Below are 20,912 nucleotides of genomic sequence, written 5' to 3' on the forward strand. Positions count from 1 at the left end.
TTTGCAGGGATGACATCCTTTTGGACACTGTGGCACAGACCTTTTTCACTCTCAACACCTGCTCAGACCGCGATGGCAGTTTCCCATGCAATCAGAGAAGGCTCAACATTTACCTACTTCTGATGACCCTCCTCAGTACCTCAGGCCATCACCCCATTTCCAAGTCAACCAGCGGCTTACCTACACTTCATTCAATCAGTTTAATTGAGCAGTTTCGGACACTCAGGGATTATTTACATCCGTAATGAGGTTGCAAAATAACTTTCAATCCAAACAGTTTATTTTTCTTTAGAAAAGCAACCAACTTGGAATTTTGATCTTGTATAGTTTTAAACTTGGTCCAACTGACAACAGAATTGCAATATTTGTGAAAGGCTCTGATATCCTCCATGCATTCCAATCTGCACTCAAAAACACCCTTCCTGAATTCTTGGCCTGATCTCCATGATCCTGTGCTCTTCACAAACCATGCAACCTCATCATTTAGAAACTCCATTTCCTTTGCCAAGAGCTGTAATTCTCCTTTCTCAGAGTCCTAGTTGCATTTATACTTGAACACAGCCAAGGCTCTGCGACTACTTCCACTGAGCCTGGTATCCCCTCTCCCGAACGCCAATATTGAGTTCACCCTCCCTCACGATCATCTATCAACATGCTGGTTTTTGCTTCTATCCAGAGAAACATCAAGCTTACGGAAATCACAGCGAAAAACAGTGAGTGAATGTGAAAAGGAGAAAGAGGAAGGGTTTTGGAAAAGCTGACATCAATCTACCTAAATTGATGGATAGCGAGTGACAGTCAATTATACTATTGCAAAAGATGCAGATAGGTAGTAACGGAGAAAACACAAAAAAGATAGTGTCTTGGATTACAGAGTGTACAAAAGTGCTGCTTTTGAATTCGATTAAATGTTGTTAAGTGAAGACTTGACAGCAGTAATTTGTGTCGAAATGAATGTCTATTAAGTAAAAATAAAACAAAAATGGAAAAGAAGGAAAGCAATAAATCTCACGCCCTTCTGCCTTTCTGGGCCCTCTTGATCAATGTCTGATCTGAAGGCTTCTATTGGGAGCTTCAATAGGGAGCAAGGAATCTGACACTGAAGTGTCAGAATAATCTCCCCAGAATGTTGCTTCATCAGAATCATTGTTGCTACTGGACACTGGAGATTATATTTTAAACCCAATGCCTGGTTTCAATAGGATCAGATCAGAAAAGACCAGAAAAGACAACTCATGCAGATTGTGCTCAGCATGAGTTTTGGGTGAAATCAACATTTATAACTGCAAGCAGCTCATATCCCAGTTACAGTGTGAAAACTAAATATTGGATAAGACATTGCAAAACGGCAGGGATTGATATTGAAGCTTTAAGTAGAAATAAAATAGGCCCCTCGTTAAGCCTAATCTATCTTTCTGTTGTCTGAAGGAATGTTTCACTTGAAAAGCAATCAAGGGACAGATTGAGTGACATCTGAACATTTCAAAAACTCATTTATGGAGTGAAATTGAGTCCAGGCCTCATGCTAAACATATTCTACTTTACCTCTTCAATTCTAAGTTTTCCTCAATCTGATGTTTGTACGTGATGTGCTCCAAAACTAGCTCTTTTAATCATTACTGCTTTTTATCTCTGATTCTTCCCAGGATTTGAGTGATATGGAATATTTCTGCATTGTTTTCAATGTAACTCAGCTGGAGTCCTCTGCAAGACTTGAGTACTTTACTCAACCAACTCTTGAACCTTTTAAACTATCTTTTTTTTTTCTCTCCCTCCTATTGAGGAATGTTAACGACTATGTAGTATTGTTAAACATTACCATGGATTATATATCTTTCCACACTATGAAGATTAGGTGTTACTTAAATTCTGATTGCTTAAAGGCAAAAGTTTCCATGCTTATTCTATCTTATTCCAGTTATTGTTGTCGTTATTCTGTTTATAATGGAGATTGTCAGCTGGTGACGCTTTACGATGCTTTCGTTTTTGACCCTTTTGGATTGAGTGTTTTTGGGAATGGCATCAACTGACATGGCTGCTGTATCGAGAATTGTCCCCTTATGCATCTCTATGCACCATGGGGATGGAACTGTGCATCACCTACAATATGAGGAACAAAGTATTCCAAAAATTCTCAACAAGGAAGTAGATGGATGCAATTCCTAGTCTGCCATCAGTCATATTGAATCTGGCCAAACAATCACAATGCAAATACAGTCCCAGCTCCGCTGCTTAAACAAAATTTGATCAGATCTGCTCACACCTCTCCAAGTACAGAAGGAACATGTCCTACCTGCAATGTTTGCTCATACTGTGTGACAGAAGCTCACCTGTTACTTTTACTCATGTTAGGAAAGAGAGTATCACTTCCCACCTCTGTGCTGGGCAAAAGGCCTCAACAGCATTTTGAGCATTAGCAAGCCATCCAGGGATCCTCACCCATAAAATACCTTGGAGAACAATTATGACTGGAGATGACAGTACCAGATTTGTATCTTAATTAATTTTGCCCAGTATAATTGTTTCACCCCTTAAGAACTATGTGTGACATGTCTTTGCTCCTGTCACTGTGGTGATTGGGCATTACTTTATTTCTTCAACTACTATAAGGATGAAACCTTACAGCCCACTAAATGGCCATTTTGAAAAACATTTCCTGACTTCTTAACAAATAAAAATTTCCAGCTGACTACAGCAAGTGTGAAGTATAATAAAGCTGCTCGATGCACTCAATGATTGAGTAATTACATCATTGGATGGCTTGGAATTTTAGAGTAAATAAACATCGTAGAACATTCTTCAACTGATTTCTAAACATTTTCTGTGTCACAACATAAATACAAGTATTTGTGCAACAGCTCAGAAGCTGTAGCATGAAGCCAATATCTCGCCAAAATCGATCGATCCATACAGCATATCCCAATAATGTCATTCGCATCCATAATGTGGAAATCACTAATATTGACCACAGTAGGATAAAATTAGCAGAGATTAAGAAGAGTAAAATTATGGATCTTCTTCTATTCTCCATCTCTGCATCTCTGACATTCCTTACAATACTCTGAGTGCGAAGTCTCTTGCGGACATTGGTGTTCATGAAAACGTGTTTTGCAGTGAATGCGTTCAGCAGCAGAATAATGACAAATGGGATAATTGGAGTGAATATGTAATGGACAAACTCAATGGATCTCCAGACCAAAGAGAACTGAACACTTGTTGATACATTACAAAACCAGGGATCTTTATGAAGCCGATACAAACCTGTAAGCATAAAATACCAGAAAATGTTCTTCAAACCACTCAAAACAGTCATTGTTCCCAGAATTACAGCCGCTGTTCTTTCAGTGCAGTAACTACTTTTCAGCTTGCTGCAACAAAGAACTACAAAACGATCAAAGGTAAAAGCGACAGTGAACCATACAGAACAATCAATAGCTGTATATAGCAGGACAGCATGAATATTGCACAAAGGGACAGATTTTAGAAAAATAAACTGTTCCTTAAAAACAATTGGAATATGTCTCAACATCAGATCTAGGATAACAACGAGTAGATCTGCCGCTGACATGGCCACCAGATAACGCGTAATCCATCGAGAGAGACCACATTTTCCCCGAGACAGGATGACAATCGTTACAATGTTTACTGTAAAGAAGAGAAAAGTACAGCGAAATTATACAGCGGCCTGCGAGTAAAGTTCCACCGTAGACTCAGGAATGGTTCATAGAGTCATACAGCTGAACAACATGGAAGCTAAAGCTTTGGTCCAACTTGTCCATGTGAATCAGATATCATACATGAATCTAGTCACACTTACAGCATTTTTTCCATATCCCTCTGAAACCTTTCCATTCATATACCCACTCAAATGTCTATTAAATGCTACAGTTGTATCAGCATCCATTTCTTCTGGCATTTCCTTCCACACATGCACGAACTTCAGCATGAAAAAAGTTGACCCTTCGGTCTTTTTGAAATTTTTCCCCTGTCACCTTAAAAATATGCTCTCCAGTTTTGGACTCTCCTACCCTGGTCAGAATATCTTGATATTCACCCTATCCATGCTTCTCATGATTTTCTAATGTTTTGTAAGGTCACCCTTCTGCTTCTGACTCTCCATTTTACTTCCAGTTCTGCTGTGGGATGATCAACATGAAAGATTAAAATGGATTTCCCATTCCGTAGAAACTGCACAATGTACACACAATAAAAGTTTTTGCTTCAGTTTTTCTGAGTATCCAGCTTTTAGATCTTTTGTGTACTGTTATGTGTGCTAATAAATGAAAAATTCTCTCATGTTTTACAATCAGCATGGAATTGAATTATATGAAAATAATAATTAAATAATCAATGAAACAATTCGCATAATTATCACTAACACAACTTTAAACAAATGACCCCTTTCTGGCTGAACTCCCCTGATTAATTGCCACTGTTAATATTCAGAACCTAACACTATTTGGAGAATAGGATGAACACGGTAGATTTGTGTCCTTCCTTCCTGTTCCACTGCGCCTCCTTGTGGTCACAAAACCCTACAGAATGTCAGGTTGCAGTGGCCACAACTACAAATGTGCTATTCACATAGTTTTCAACCCATAGCTAGAACAGGCAGACTGAAGCAGCCTTTCATTGGGATCTTAGTTGCTGCAAATGATGATGTGTCCAGTACAAACAGTCATCCAGGAGAACTGAAACAGCCTGGACTTTCCCTACAAGGCAGCATGTGCATTCTCGAGGCTGAAGTAATGCTGTTATCTGCTACTTCGTAGTTCAACATGCCACTGCAAAATAAAACCTCACAAATAGTACAAATAGTACACTTCAATAAAACTAATACACTGGCAAATGCAAATAAACAGAAATAATGATTTATTTTGTCATTGGCCTTTTTCAGACAGGAAGCGCAATTTTTCCCTCTGCTTTGAATTCCTACTGGTTCTTTTAATCTCATTTGAGCTACATTTCACTTAAGCAGAGCCTAATCAGCCGTTTCCCTGTATGAATGTGAGGGTTGAACAAAAAAAAAATGACTTCTACTGATGTAAAAAGTGTCTGTAACGGGTAAGACTTACACCTGATTCGGAGGTCGGGACACAATGACAAGAGCCCTCAGTACAGATGTTGAGATACTTTCTCATCAACCTGCTCAGTGCTGTTGTTATACAACTATAGACTTTAACACAGCTCTTCTGGTGCAGTAGAATGGGCACAATACTAATAGGAACAACTCACTTTTTTGAATGGTGCATTAATAATATTCCAGTGATATACTCCCCATCGATTCTTTCAATGACGGTTATGACACACCTCAGGAAAAGGTGTGATTTCAAGCTGGGCCTCTGAATACCAGACTCAGAGGCAGAGAAACTCATGAGTGCAGTTAGAAGAACCCTGCTAAATTATTTAATTTCAAAACAAAAACAATCTATTTTTCTAATTAACTTACTCAGGAATGTCATAGCATGCCTCTGGAGCAGGTGGGGCTTGCACCTAGACATTACAATGCAGGGATAGGCACATTACCATTGTACCACTAGAGCCCTGACATTGCAACAAGCTAAATTAGGTAATGCCAGTTGAAGCAACTGGTTCAGTGATTCACAGACAACTTCCAATGCCAGCCAGCACGCCTGTTTTATCAAGCAATAGAATGTGTTGGAAAATTCATTGTCACAATCAGGTACTTAATATGAAGTGAAACTTGATATTTAATTGACATAGTCATTTCTATTAATCGGCCAGGGTGCAGTGATTTCCAGGTGTCCAACCAGTCTCCTGTCTCACACAACTAACTTTAAAACATGCCTAAAAGAAGATTCCAGCCAGTAATGTGTTGGGAGAATCTGTCATGTTATGCAGCTGGAGTTCAGATGTTCTATCGATGGGGGAATAAAGATTTTTCTCAGATAATTGTGAGTGACAGAAATGGAATGCCCTAGTTTGTAAACTGTAACTGGGGAGTAGTATTGGGAAACGTGATTCACGTTTTTCCATCATTCATCTTGGAGAGTATGCATGTGAGTACATTCAGTTTTGAAGCGCAAATGAGCTGAAGCTGTAAAAAGATCTTGGGACAGATTTAGCATCAGTGCAGTGGAACACAGTGAGCAGGTGTTTTCCACTTCTCCTTGGTGACAGGCCAGATTTTCCAAGCACTTGCTCAAACTTATGGAATATTCAGCGTTATTACTAGTGATATGGAAGGCAATAGTGAGTAAGCTGTGCGAAATCTGAGAAAAGCAACAATTTTGGCCCAGCCAGTGTATGATGCCAAATACTCTGACAGAAGTACCGAAAAACCTCATTGCCTTACAGAGGGAAGAAGAGACCTTTCAGAAAGGTTTTAGCCTTGTGGAATTTAAAATAAGTGGATAGATTGGTGAAGCTTTGATTGCATCATGAGAAAATAGTTATCTAATGTCAAATTTGATAGTGAAACTCAAATGCTGAAGACCATAAGGAAATTATGGGTATACTTTTTCTTATGAATGCGTGCTTGACTACTATGGGAACAAACTTAAAGTGACTAGCAAAAGGAACTGAGTTGTCATGAGAAGAAATCTATCATCTGCAATAATAATTTTAGTAAGAGTCAAACAATGACTGCGAATTGATTGTCAGTAACAACGATGTGCTTTGGAAATGTCCCTTAGGGAAGGAAACTGCCATCCCTACCTGGTCTAGCCTACATGCGACTCCAGGCTATTAACAATGTGGTTGACTCTCAAACTGCCCTCTGTACAATTAGAGATGGACAATAGATGCTCGTTTAGCCAGCGTTGATCTCCTCCGGTAAATGATATTGGTTTTTAAACAAGAGGGATAACAAAAAGAAGTTGAAATTAAGATTGCAGTGTCAACAGTATGATTAGAAAGTGGATATACACAATGTTGTCTCAACTGATGCAGCTGTATTGTTGCCTTTGAATATACCAAGTACCTACTCTTATCACCATACGTAAAACAAAAAAACTTTGAAATTGATGCATGATTGCAGAAACAGTATTCCACAGGTAGAACGCAATTGTTTCATTATGGGACATGGTGTGGTTTTCCATGATTTTTCATTTGTAATTTAAGTCAGAAACACATCCTCTACATGAAGGAATCTGCTTAACAATTATGGTTAAAGTAGTTTGAATAATTAACAGAAAATTGCCCCTTATATTTTGTTTGGTTAGTTCAATTGCCTGGATGGTTGGTCTGTAATGTCAAGTTAATGCTGATAGCATGGGTTCGTTGTCTGAGGCTACCGTGAAGGACTCTCCTTCTCAACCTCTTTTTTCATCTGAGACGTGGTGGTAGTCAGGTTAAAGCATTACCACTCATCCTTCTTTAATTAGAGTATATCCCTGAACGCTGAAGTATATGCGCCTCACCTGATGAAAGAGCGGCTCTCCAAAAGCTTAGTGATTTCAAATAAACCTGATGGCTTATATCCTGGTGTGCTGTGACTTCTGACTTTGTCCACTCTATCCCAATAGCGACACACTTTTCATATCATTACTTGATACCTGAGATTGATTAACAATTTTAAAGATTGGCGTTTGAGCAAGGAAGAACAAAGGATACAACCATGTATTACAGGAGTGGCAGCAGCAATATGGAGGTGCACTCTTTGTGGAAAGATGAGACCAGTGCCTAATGAAAAATGGCAAACAACAATTGACAAACTGTACTGATTGGACAGCGTGGCAGGAATTACAGAACAGAAGAACAGTGATAAGGGAGAATCCATTATCTGAGAACCTGGCATGGTGATCGGGGTTTTAGAGGTTGTATGCCAAAGGTATAGATAAATGATACTTACCTACTACCTTCCATATTCCAGTGGTACATCAGCAAACAAACAAAAAAAAATGTGCAGTTAATCAGCCAATTTCCAATTTGAATGAATTGAAATTAGCCACAGATTCCTTACATTATTCACATACACAAAAAGGTTCCCTTGCTGCCCAATATTTACTATTTGGTATGTTGTTCACAATTTAGCCCATTTTAACAGTGCTTTTTAAGTCTAATTTCTTCTTATCAGCGAGAGTGTGCACTTATGTAATGCAATCAATCAGGACCATTGTGCTCCCCCTCAATAGTATTTAATCTGCTAATGCAACTACTTTCACGTAACTGAGATTCTCACAATACTGGCAAAACTCACATGAGATAATCAGCCCGTAAGGTATAAGAACAGGGCTGGTTTTAGCGAGTTTTGAGAAGATTTGTAGCTCAGGTTGAGTTTCTGGTTTGTTAAGCCCCTTGAACTTGCTCCAACCATCAGTCAGATGAGAAGCTCTAATTTTCACCTCTAATTTTCTGTCCTTTCCTCTAACCCTAGATTCCCATACTGATCTAGATTAGATTAGATTCCCTACAGTGTGGAAACGGTCCCTTTGGCCCGACAAGTCCACACCGCCCTGTGGAGCATCCCACCCAGACCCCATCCCCATATAACCCTCTCACCCCTGAACACTACGGGCAAATTTAGTATAGCCAATCCACCTAGCCTGCACATCTTTGGGCTGTGGGAGGAAACGGAGCACCCAGAGGAAACCCACGCAGACACGGGGAGAATGTGCAATCTCTGCATAGACAGACACCTGAAACTGGAATCGAACCCAGGTCCCTGGCGCTGTGAGGCTGCAGTGCTAACCACTGAGCCACCGTGCCACCCAATCTACTTCGGCCTTAAATATACACACAAACTCTCTCCATTCTGCACCACTTCCATGGATCTCTGCGGCAAGGAGTTCCAATATCAAAGGGCCTGTCATTGTTTTTCTTCCCTGTTGAGGAAGAGTTCAGGATATTTTCCCCATTTGGTATGGATGCCCCCCATTCCCATATGATACATCAAAAGATAGCACACTAGAAAGTGATGGATAGTTTTGCCTAGGAAATGAATAAAAATATGATGCATATAAATTAAAAGAAATTTTAACTTTAGCAGCCAGTGACATTGCAATCCTGAAGCATCGGCTAGGTGTCACCTTGCATTGCCTGTGATGAAATATTCTGATGAAAACTTCCTACCGGAATGGGATTCACCCCCTATTATGCTCCTGTGTTACATAAAGGTATGGGAATCTTATTGGAAAACTAGCTGGACAGTTGAGAGACAGTGCGCTTGTCCTCCCTATTTGTTTTATTACAGCCTCTGCTCAGTTGTTAATTAAGTTGCTCTTCAAGCTGTTGTGTCTATGTATCAGTTAAACAAAAAAAAACTGAGAATGCTGGAGATCCAAGGCAAAGACATACATTTCTGGAGAAATTAAACGAGTCTGGCAGCACCTGTGGAGAGAAAAAGAGATTTGCAGCGACCCCAGAGGGTTGTGAATCCATCATCTGAAGAGCTAACATTCTGATCCAAATTTTAGAGGTTTGATACCGAAGGTATAACACTTTATAGGAAAACGGTACTTACATATAACTTACCATCTTCTACTGCTACATCAACAAACAAGAAATATTCAGTAAATCGTCAAATCCTGGCATATATTTGAATTAACTGAGATTACCCACAAATTTTTCATATTCATATTCACTAAATGAGTAATTTAACCCGTTTTAAGCATGCCATCTGAATCCATTTCTTCTCATCAGGGTGACTGTGGACTAACTTAATGCAACTAATTGGGACTATTGTGCTCCCACTTAATGCTAATTAATCTACTGCTCCCACTTAACCAGGATTCCTGCAAGACTGGCAAAAAAAAATTCCTTTAAGACCATCAATAAGATATAGAAATGAGGCTAGTTTGTTGGGTCCTTGGATCCAGCTCCACCATTGGGAAAGATTACAGCTGATCCCATACTCCTAGACACTCCTACAGATCTTTCTACCTCAACCTAATAAAATGCACCCAAACTCTCTTCTCACCACACGCATTTATGGCTCTCTGTGGCAAGGAGTTCCAAAATCAAGTGGCCTCTCATTCTTCTTTTCCAGCAACTTTGTTTTTGTTCCTGATTTATAGCATCCGCAGTTGTTTTGTATATTTTTGTCTGGCAGTGTTGGTTTGTTCGTGCACCACTCCCTCGATGCGGGCCCTGTGGCAGTGAACCATCTCACAGGACAGAACCTTATTTCATCAATCCCCACAAAATGGACCACTCAAAGTCTGCCATATCCTTTGTAGTGATCTTCGCAGCAGCTGCACTCCCTCAGTGCAGTCCCTCTGTTACCCCTTTAATATTGACGTTCCAGTCGTGGAACCGAAGTCATTAGTGACATTTAAGCGACTGCTGGAGATGCACATGGACAGCAGTGAATTGAGGGGTATGTAGGTTAGGCTATTTTATTTTTGGAATAGGAATATTTCAGGGCACAACATGGTGGGCCGAAGGGCCTGTACTGTGCTGTACTTTTCTATGTTCTATGTTCTATGTTCTCTGCCCTATTGATGAAGAACTTAGTGTGCTTTCCACATTTGGTATAGATGGCATTCACGGCCATTGGATATATCAAAGGATGTATAGTTGAAAGTGATGGTTAGCTGTTGCCTGGGGGAAAAGTTTCTGATGCATATATTTGAAAAGAAATTTTAACTTCAGCAGCCAATTACATTGCAGTCCGCAATTAGTGGTGTGGTGTCATGTTGCATTGAATGTGATGAAATAACCCAGTGAAAATCTCCTTTCTGAATGAGATTCACCTCCCACACTGCTCCTGGTTTAAGCAAATGCATGGGAATCTTATTGGATAACCAGCTGAACAGTTAACAGACAGCGTCCTTGTACTCCCTATTTGACTCACTTCAGTCTCTATTCACTTGACAACTGCGCAACACTTTATCTACTTGCGCCCACATGTCAGTAAAACTAAGAAGCGTGAACTTTGGAGATCTGAGACAAAACATGCATCTCTGGAGAAACAAAACCAGTCTGGCAACATTTGTAGAGAGAGATAGAGAGTTACGGTTTTGAGATCAGAGGCTCCGGAAGCATTGTGGGCATAAATGTGAATCACACGAATGTGAATAGTATCATTATGTGATTGTCGGACAGGTGCCAATGTAATTTCGTGAAACAATGTTTGCTGTTTCAAATAATGCTATTTTGGTAAGGCGGGTATGGGAATGAAAGGTTTTGATGAGTGGAAGTTAGTAGGGTGCCCAAAACAGTTTTGCAACAATCTAGTCAGGATGCAACAAGCATAGAACATTAAACTGTACAACAGCCCCTTTGGCCCAAGATTTTGTGTCACACATGCCAAAAAACTAAGCTAATCCATTCGGCCTGCCTTTCGCCCATATCCCTCAACTGATTATGCATTTATGTGCTTACCTAAAACTCCCTCAAATAACCTGACACGCCTGGATGTGCATCCCAGAATCGTACTGTCCTCTTTGCAAAAAAAAACTTTCTCCCGTATCTCCACTGAGGTTACTCCCCCTGCCTCAAATGCTTGCCCTCAAGTATTAGACATTTCAACTCAATGCAAGAAAGATTATGACTGTGAAATAACTTTTACTTATGGGTCTGAGCTGGAAAAGAACAAAACTATGATAGTGGCGGTGGACAGGATTAATCAGTGAGAGAATTTGGGAGACAGTTTCAGTACCAAAGTTCCTCCAAAGTTTTAAACTGCTTCTTTAAAGTTCAAGGCTTGGAAAGAGAGAAGGATTTTTATTTTACGAAAAATGAGATATAAATGTTGGGAATTTTCAATATAACCTGAAAACTATTACAACACAGGTAAGAATGGCTTAATATCTATCTAGGTGGACACAAACACTCACCAGTGAGACCAACAATTGCGAGGAGAGGGTAGTAAATTGCTTGAATAACCCGAAGCACATATTTGATTCGATGTTTTAGAGACAGTTCGTCGTAGCTTGCAGTAAGATGGTGAAGTGCCGAGCTGAGACTTCTGTTCATTGTTGCAACATGCCAATCTACTTTCTTCAGATTCTGACTAACTTCCGTGGCAGTCCAATCTATTGTTTTTCGTGGCGGAATCCTTGTCATAACATCCCATCTATGCTCAGTCTCTGTACCATTGCGGTGACATTGAAATCAATGTTTCCTCTCTCTCAATGCCATTAATTCCTCGTAAGCCTGGAGGCAAAATTTCCAATGAATATATATTTCCAATATATATTGAAGGGAGACATTTATAAATAGAGACAGCAAAACCTCCAGTGACACAATTAGTCTCTAGGATTATTAGCATCAATTACAGTCACGAAATAAATAAGATGAGATAACACCTTTTAAGGGCATGCACCCTGTTGCAAACACAGACACACAGACACACAGACACACACACACACACACACACACACACACACACACACACACACACACACACACACCAGATGAAGTGCATTTGGTTTTTGAGTGAGTGGCAAATGAAAGGGCTATCAGAAATGACAATGACCCGAAACATAAACGTTTGGTCTTCTTTTGATCTTGTAGTCATAACAGATACACAAATGCTTGCAAACTTCACACTCTGTTCAGAAAATGAATTTGAGGAGCAGACAATTTACAAAACAGCCAGCTGAAAACTGAAAGCATGTGAATTTTATAGAAGAAAATTCAAAATGGCTATTTGGATGGACCTTAGTATTAAATTGAAACTATCATGCACCCTTATTCCAAATGTATGCAGTTTTTTTCTTCCATGAAGTAGCAGAAAGTACTGAGGGGAACATTGGAATTCTAAGTATAATTTTTAAAGTTCATTTTTAGGATCTGGGTGTCACTGGAAAGCATTTATTGTGCATTCTTAATTGTCATTGAACTGAGAAAGCGATGGCCAATATTATCATTGGACAATTAATCCAGAGACGCAGGTTATGTTCTCAACAGGGCATATGGTGGGATTTGAATTCAATAAAAAATTGAAATTAGGAATCGAATTGAACTGTTGTGGATTGTCATGAAAAAGAAACAAAAAAATCCATCTGGCTTACTGATGTCTTTTAGGGAATGGTACTGTCATCCTTGCTTGGTCTGTACCTGCATGTTGCACCAAATCCACAGCATTGTGGTTGACTCTCAATTGCCCTCAGGTTCATGGTCAAGCCAGGCACACCACATTCCATGAATCATGAAAGAAAAGGTATGTAGAAGCCAAAAAAAAACAATTTAAAAGGAAGAAATTGACTGTATATGTTAGGAAAATTATAACATATTAAACAGGCACAGGATTGGATCACTTGGCTCTTTGAGCCCTTTCCACAGACAGCTCCCCCTGATCACCAAAGGGGCTGGTCATTTGTCTTTCTCAGTCTATACTCAGTGATAAATGTTTCACAACCCTCTGTGTAAGGAATTTTTGATTTTTTAAAAAAAAATCACAGCTTATTTATCTCCATTTTACTTTCTTAGGTGCTTTTTGGAGCTGTGATCCTATAGCTTATATTGAAAAGTGAGCGTAACTAAGAGTTTGAATGGAGCATTTTACCAGCTTGATCTCCGAATATTTGAACATGAAAAATAATTTGTTTCAATGTAGTACTTCAATGAGACAGTTGTCAATATTGGCAGACCATTTAGTAGCACATATGGACAACCTGGCAGCTTAGAAATATTCAGGTGTAAATGGAATGTCTGAACACCACAAGGGCATTAAATGCAGGCAATTGTTGCCATGATCCTGTAGATGCATCCCTCCCTTCACGTAATGGACTTAAATGTAGAGGGAATAATAGAGAAGGTTAGTATTGACACGAAAATTGATAGGATGATATGCAGTGAGGAAGATACCTCCAAATTGCAGGAGGATATCAACTGGGCCAGACAAAGAGTTTTAAGTGGAAATCAAAATGTAACTCTTTGAGGTGATGCACAAGCAAATTCTAAACAAGGCAAATGATTACATAATGATGATAGGGACCAGGAAAGGTACTGAACAAACATAAGAACCAGAAACAGGAGTAGGCCATTGGCCATCCAAGCCTGCTCATCATTCAGTAAAATGATGGCCGATCTTCTTGTGGCCTCAGTTTCATTTATCCACACTCTCAGCATAACACTGCATTGCTTTCCTGTACAGAAAATTATCTATCTTAGCTTTAAAAACATTCAATGGGGAATCTACTATCTACTACTATTTCACTGGACAGAGAATTTCACAGATTCACAACACTTCTGGTGTAGAAGTTCCCCATCAATACAGTCATAAATTTGCTCCCCCTAATTTTGAGGATATGTCCTCTTATTCTAGTTTCACCCACCAGTGGAAACAACATCCCTGCTTTGGTCTCACCTATTCCCTTCATAATTTTATATGTTTCAATAAGATCCCTCCTAATACTTCTAAATTCCACTGAATATAATCCTAATCTACTCAAACTCTTCACACAAGCCAAACCTTGCAACTCCAGAATCAATTTAACAAGTCTCGTCTGCAACCCCTCCAGTGTCAGGACATCCCTTCTTAAGTAAAGACAAAATGAATGACTTCGCATTTATCAACATTGTGCTGAATCTGCCAGAAGATTGACCACTAAATTATACTGTATATACCATTCTGCAAACTTTCAGTCTTCTGCATACTTTTTTCTACCATTCATCTTACTGCTAACAGAACTTTGACACACTACACGTGTTTCTCCAACTCTAATTCATCTATGTAAGTTGTAAATAATCAAGGCCCCAACACTGATCCCTGAAGCATACTGATCACCTTTCTGAAAAACACTTATTTATCTCCATTCTTTGCTTCCTGTTTGTGAACCAATCCTCAATCTTTGCTAATACATCACCCTAAGCACTGTGCATCTGTATCGTACACAACAACATTTTGTGCAGCACCTTGTTGAATTTCTTTTTTGAAATCCAGATACACCACATTTACTGGGGCACCATTGTCCACAGTGGTCTGATCTCTTCATAGAATTCCAGTAAATTAAATAAGCATGACCTGCCTTTCATGAACCAATGCCGCATCAGTCCAAAGTGACAATTTCTAACCAGAAGTCTTGCTATTTCTTTCTTGATGATAGATTCAAGCATTTTTACCACTACTGAAGGTAGGAAAATCAACCTATAATTTCCAATGTGATCAGAGATAATGGGAACTGCAGATGCTGGAGAATCCAAGATAACAATGTGTGAAGCTGGATGAGCTGTATTGTTGGGGAACTTCTTCACCAAAAGTGTTGTGAATCTGTGAAATTCTCTGTCCAGTGAAATAGTAGTAGATAGTAGATTCCCCATTGAATGCTTTTAAAGTTAAGATAGATAATTTTCTGTACAGTAAAGCAATGCAGTGTTATGCTGAGTGTGGATAAATGAAACTGAGGCCAAGCAGCATCTTAGGAGCACAAAAGCAGACGGTTCTGGCCTAGACCCTTCATCAGAGAGGGGCATGGGGAGAGCGTTCTGAAATAAATAGGGAGCGAGGGGGCGGTGGACCGAAGATGGATAGAGGAGAAGATAGGTGGAGAGCAGAGTATAGGTGGGACGGTAGGGAGGGGATAGGTCAGTCTGGGGAGGACGGACAGGTCAAGGAGGCGGGATGAAGTTAGTAGTTGGGAAATGGAGGTGCGGCTTGAGGTGGGAGGAGTGGATAGGTGGTGGGAAAAACAGGTTAGAGAGGCGGGGACGAGTTAGGCTGGTTTGGTGATGCACTGGGGGGAGGGGAGATTTTGAAGCTTGTGAAGTCTGCATTGATACCCTTGGGCTGCAGGGTTCCGAAGCAGAATATGAGTTGCTGTTCCTGCAACCTTCAGGTGACATCATTGTGGCACTGCAGGAGGCCCAGAATGGACATGTTGTCTAAGGAATGGGAGGGGGAGTGAAAATTGTTCGCGACTGGGAGGTGCAGTTGTTTATTGTGAACTGCGCGTAGGTGTTCTGCAAAGTGGTCCCCATGTCTCCGCTTGGTTTCCCCAATGTAGAGGAAGCCACAGTGGATACAGTAGATCACATTGGCAGATGTGCAGGTGAACATCTGCTTGATATGGAAAGTCATCTTGGGGCCATGGGATGGGGGTGAGGGAGGTGGTGTGGGGGCAGGTGTAGCACTTCCTGCGGTTGCAGGGGAAAGTGCCGGGTGGGTTGGGGTTGGAGGGGAGTGTGGAGCAGACAAGGGAGTCCCGGAGAGAGTGGCTTCTCTGGAAGGCAGACAAGGGTGGGGATGGAAAAATGTCTTGGGTGGTGGGGTCGGATTGTAGATGGTGGAAGTGTTGGAAGATGATATGTTGTATCCGGAGGGTGGTGGTGTGATATATGAGGACTGGGGGATTCTATTTGGGCGGTTATTGCGGGGGCTGGGTGTGAGGGATGTGTTGTGGGAGACACGGTCAAGGTTGTTCTTGACCACTGCGGGGTGGGGGGGGGGGGAGTTGCAGCCCTTGAAGAACGTGGACATCTGGGATGTGCGGGAGTGGAATGCCTCATCCTGGGAGCAGATGCGGCGGAGGCGAAGGAGTTGGGAACAGGGGATGGAATTTTTGCAGGAGGGTGGGTGTGAGGAGGTGTATTCTAGGTAGCTGTGGGAGTCGGTGGGCTTGAAATGGACATCAGTTTCTAGCTGGTTGCCTGAGATGGAGACAGAGAGGCCCAGGAAGGTGAGGGAAGTGTTGGAGATGGCCCAGGTGAACTTGAGGTTGGGGTGGAATGTGTTGGTGAAGTGGATGAACTGTTCAAGCTTCTCTTGGGAGCAGGAGGTGGTGCCGATACAGTCATTAATGTCACAGAGGAAGAGGTGGGGTTTGGGGCCAGCATAGGTGCGGAAGAGGGACTACTCTTTCCCTTGTTACCCTCTTTCTCCCATTGTGCATAAAAAGCCTGAGCAGTTTCATTGACTCTGCTGATGAAGACATTTAATGGCCCCTTTGCCCTTCTTAATCACACATTTAAGTTACTTGTTAATTTCTTCATCATTCTCAGATGCTGGAGAATCCGAGATCGCAAAGTGTGGAGCTGTATGAACACAGCAGGCCAAGCAGCATCATAGGAGCACGAAATCTGACGTTTCGGGCCGAGACCCTTCATCAGAAAAAAAAACAATATCATTGTGTCTTTGCAATTTATTTTGTCACTTCTCTCAGAATCCTGGGTGCAGCTGATCTGAGTCTGGCAGCTTTGTCCACTTTAGCCGCAGACAGCCTACTCAAAGTTGTATCCCTGTCATATCTAAACAGTGCATCGAAATGAATTTCCATATCTGGGTTATGATTCTGCTCCAGGAAAGACATTTGCTTCATGCTTCAGACATGCTGTTTACCAAAATCAATAAGTACACATTTTGGCCCTTAATCGTCCCACTTCCACATTTGACCTCCCTGCCCCCGATAATGATGATGTCACTGTACTATTTACGTAACTCTGGAAGATTGTCAAAATCACTTTCAGGTCAGCTGCTCGTCTCTCATCCCTTTCATTGCTTTGTTTGTCTCACTTATATTGCCACCTCCAATAAGTACCCCTCTGCATTAACACAACTTTCCTGCTGCTCTAAACTAGCCTGGTTCCTGATTAGAAATGTGTCAGACTCGGTGGTGAACACACTTAATGGGTCAAACGCCAAAGCCCGTTGTGGTAAAGAATTTCACAGTGTTCTAGCGTTTCGAGTGGAAGTGGAGGCTAATGAATCCATTGGTTTAACATTCTCCTTCTCAATATTAATATTGGCACAACGTTCTCAACAGACAGTAATTGCAGTTACTCCCCAATTACAATCAATAGATCATTCAAATTATTGTTTTCTTTCATTTCCTCTTCAAAAAGAAACTTTTATCTTGGTTTGGTGATGCATGCTTTTTGGCAGCCTCTTGCAGAACAGAAACCAAGCCTGTTACAAATGTCTGCACTGGAGAAACATTTAGCCATTCAGCACTAAGTTTGAAGATCTCACTCGGTTGATCGTCAGTTTACTTTTTGAAAACAAGTTAAGACTCAGCTGCAATGAGACTTGCAGCTCCCCTCTCCATTCAGAAGAATCGTTTTATCGTTTTACCATTCTTGAGAAAAATGAAACAACTGGAAACAAAATGAACGGGGCCCTGGCACTGACGTCACGTCAACATGGTCGCGAACAACGTTGCGCAGATGGAATTCTGAGAAAGAGAAAACAAGAATACAAGGAGTTTTTACTGGCAGAGCTAGTGCGGTCACAGCGGCCTCTGGGGCCAAGAATGAAGTCAACAATCGCAGACTGTCTCTGTGGCCAAATCCCTGCCGAGAATGAGAGGCCGCTTGGGATTCCAAAAAATAGAAGCTTCAGGTTCTGTATTCAGCACCAACGGAAGCATTCATTCTGCGCAGCTGTTAGATTCTCGATCCCATGCTTGTTTTCCACAGTCCTCAATGGAATATTGCCCATCAGGGACTTTGCGTGTTTTTGAATTGAAAAGTAATTATTTAATACAAGAGAATTCCAATTTTAGATTTTTGTGCACGATTATTTCAATGAAATATCCTGAACTGCTCCAAAATTGCTGACGAACAACAAAGAACAAAGAAAATTACAGCACAGAAACAGGCCCTTCGGCCCTCCAAGCCTGCACCGATTAAGATCCTCTGTCTAACCTGTCATCTATTTTCTAACGGTCTGTGTCCATTTGCTCCCTGCCCACCCATGTACCTGTCCAAATATATCTTAAAAGACGCTAACGTGTCTGGGGTTACCACCTCCGCTGGCAACGCGTACCAGGCACCCACAACCCTTTGTGTAAAGAACATTCCACGCATATCTCCCTTAAACTTTCCTCCTCTCACTTTGAACTTTGAGCTCATGACCCCTAGTAATTGAGTCCCCCTTTGAAGATCTGATCCCTGCCTGATGATGTGAAGTGAGCGTTGCAGCTGTCATCAGATTGTTGATGTTTTGAAGCACCTCAGAATGCAATTGTTTATGTTCAAGGTGATTGCAGTGTGCGTTAGTTGAATCCTGGGAACAGCAGCAGATGGAAATAATCATTTGACGTAGAATTGGTAGATATGAAATTCCACAGAAATCAGCGGAGTTCATTCCAGAAGTGGTAGAAAAGTTCCAGCAATTCCAGCATTCTGCCTTACAATAGCTTCGAGAATTCCTTTATATCAATTTCCAAATCAACCCATGTTTCTGTGTTTAATATCTAGAGCTGAAACTTCATCTCTGATCAAGAATCACAGACTTGAGCATGAGCATTTTCTGATTTTCAGTTGATGATTGCAAATATCAGCATCATGAATTGAGCAAGGGACACAATATCACATTAAACACAGGAAATTTTATCGCAGAGATGATGGGAACTGCAGATGCTGGAGAATGCAAGATAACAAAGTGTGAAGCTGGGTGAACACAGATGGCCAAGCAGCATCTGAGGAGCACAAAAGCTGATGCTTTGGACCTAGGCCCTTCATCAGAGAGCTTTTTCATGGTTTGGTGCACAGGGGTAGGGTCGTGATTCAGGGGGCGGCAGGAGGAGGTGTCGGAGAGTTTTAGTTTGGCCTCGGCGATGTAGAGGTCAGTGCGCCATGCTACAACTGCGCCTCCCTTGTCTGCGGATTTGATGGTAAGGTTGGGGGTTGGAGCGGAGCGAGCGGAGGGGTGCCTCTCTGATTAAGGGTCTCGGCCTGAAACGTCACCTTTGTGCTCCTGAGATGCTGCTTGGCCTGCTGTGTTCATCCAGATTCACACTTTGTTATCTTGGAAATTTTATCGCAGCCGGCATAATATCCTTTCGGGATAATAGGAACTGCAGACACTGGAGAATCTGAGATAACAAGGTGTAGAGCTGAATGAACACAGCAGGCCAAGCCACATCAGGGAAGCAGGAAGGCTGACGTTTCGGGTCCAGACCCTTAATCAGAAATCGGGGAGGGGAAGGTCTTGAAATGCACAAGGAGAGAGGGGGAGGCGGATAGAAGATGTATAGAGGAGAAGATAGGTGAAGAGGAGATAGGCAGGTCAAAGAGGCAGGATGGAGCCAGTAAAAGTGAGTGTAAGTGGGGAGTTAGGGAAGGGGTAGGTCAGTCCAGGGAGGACAAACAAATCAAGGGGGCTAGATGAGGTGGGCGGATGGGATAGGTGGGAGGAAGGCCAAGTTAACCCTAAGCTAATGGCCTCCCTAACTCGTCTTTCCTCTCACCTATCCCCTCCTTCCACCTCCCACCCCCATCCTACCTATCAGCCTCACCCTGCCCCCTTGAGCAGGCCGTCCACACTGGACTGACCTATTCCTGCCCTAACTCATGTACTGAATACGTCAGAATATTGTCTGTTGTCTCATTGGGTCATGGAGTGTCCATTGATCTTTATTTATCGAAATGATTTCACCGTTGAACAAATATTTCAGATCTAATGTATTGTGCAAACCAAGAAACATTTGAGGGCCTTGAGCTAAAAGCCACAATTTTAAATATAGGATCATCAGAAATGAGGCCCCATGCCCTTCATTCAATATGATTATTGTTCATCACACATTTTTCACATCCACTTTCCTGCACTTTTCCCATAACACCTCGTCTGTCGGCATTGTAAGATTGTGCATCCACTGCAAGTAACCATCACTTTGGCAGAAAAGAACAGGAAGACAAAAGCGGATAGATGCTGTGAGCAAACTCAAATAATACTCACATACTTGTAGACAAATTATTATCAAGTGATACCAAATGTGATTATCTTGTAAATAACAAAGCCATATGTGCAGAACTGTGGAAGCATTCAGCAACACAATAGCATGTCAAATTAACCTGCAATTACCCCATTTCTTTTTTCAATTATGCATTGAGGTAGTTACGACCGTCGAAAAAAATAAAGTGAAACCATTTATTCAATGCAACTCATTTCCTCGGTTCAGCCTACGTTCTTTTTTGAGTACTCAGTTTTACGTAGAGAAGACAGTCCTTAATGAATGACATGCAAATGACTGAGATAATCAGTGATTAAATAATTCCTGTAAAATCAACAGGGAAAGGAATTCATTATAGTCAGGTCACACTGATCGTTTATGGTGCTTGCGAAG

General features: G+C 41.3%; 1 protein-coding gene across 1 annotated transcript; it reads right to left on the reverse strand.

The window, feature by feature from the left end:
* Positions 1–328: 328 nt before the first annotated feature.
* LOC125448554 (probable G-protein coupled receptor 139) lies at positions 329–12,055 on the reverse strand. Its single transcript, XM_048523937.2, has 2 exons — positions 11,742–12,055; positions 329–3,645 (listed from the first exon to the last, which is right to left on the reverse strand). The coding sequence occupies exons 1-2, from the start codon at positions 11,968–11,970 to the stop codon at positions 2,750–2,752; spliced, it is 1,125 nt and encodes a 374-aa protein (XP_048379894.1). The 5' UTR covers positions 11,971–12,055; the 3' UTR covers positions 329–2,749.
* Positions 12,056–20,912: the final 8,857 nt, after the last annotated feature.

Source organism: Stegostoma tigrinum, chromosome 41 (assembly GCF_030684315.1).
Source record: "Stegostoma tigrinum isolate sSteTig4 chromosome 41, sSteTig4.hap1, whole genome shotgun sequence".
NCBI lineage: Eukaryota > Metazoa > Chordata > Chondrichthyes > Orectolobiformes > Stegostomatidae > Stegostoma > Stegostoma tigrinum.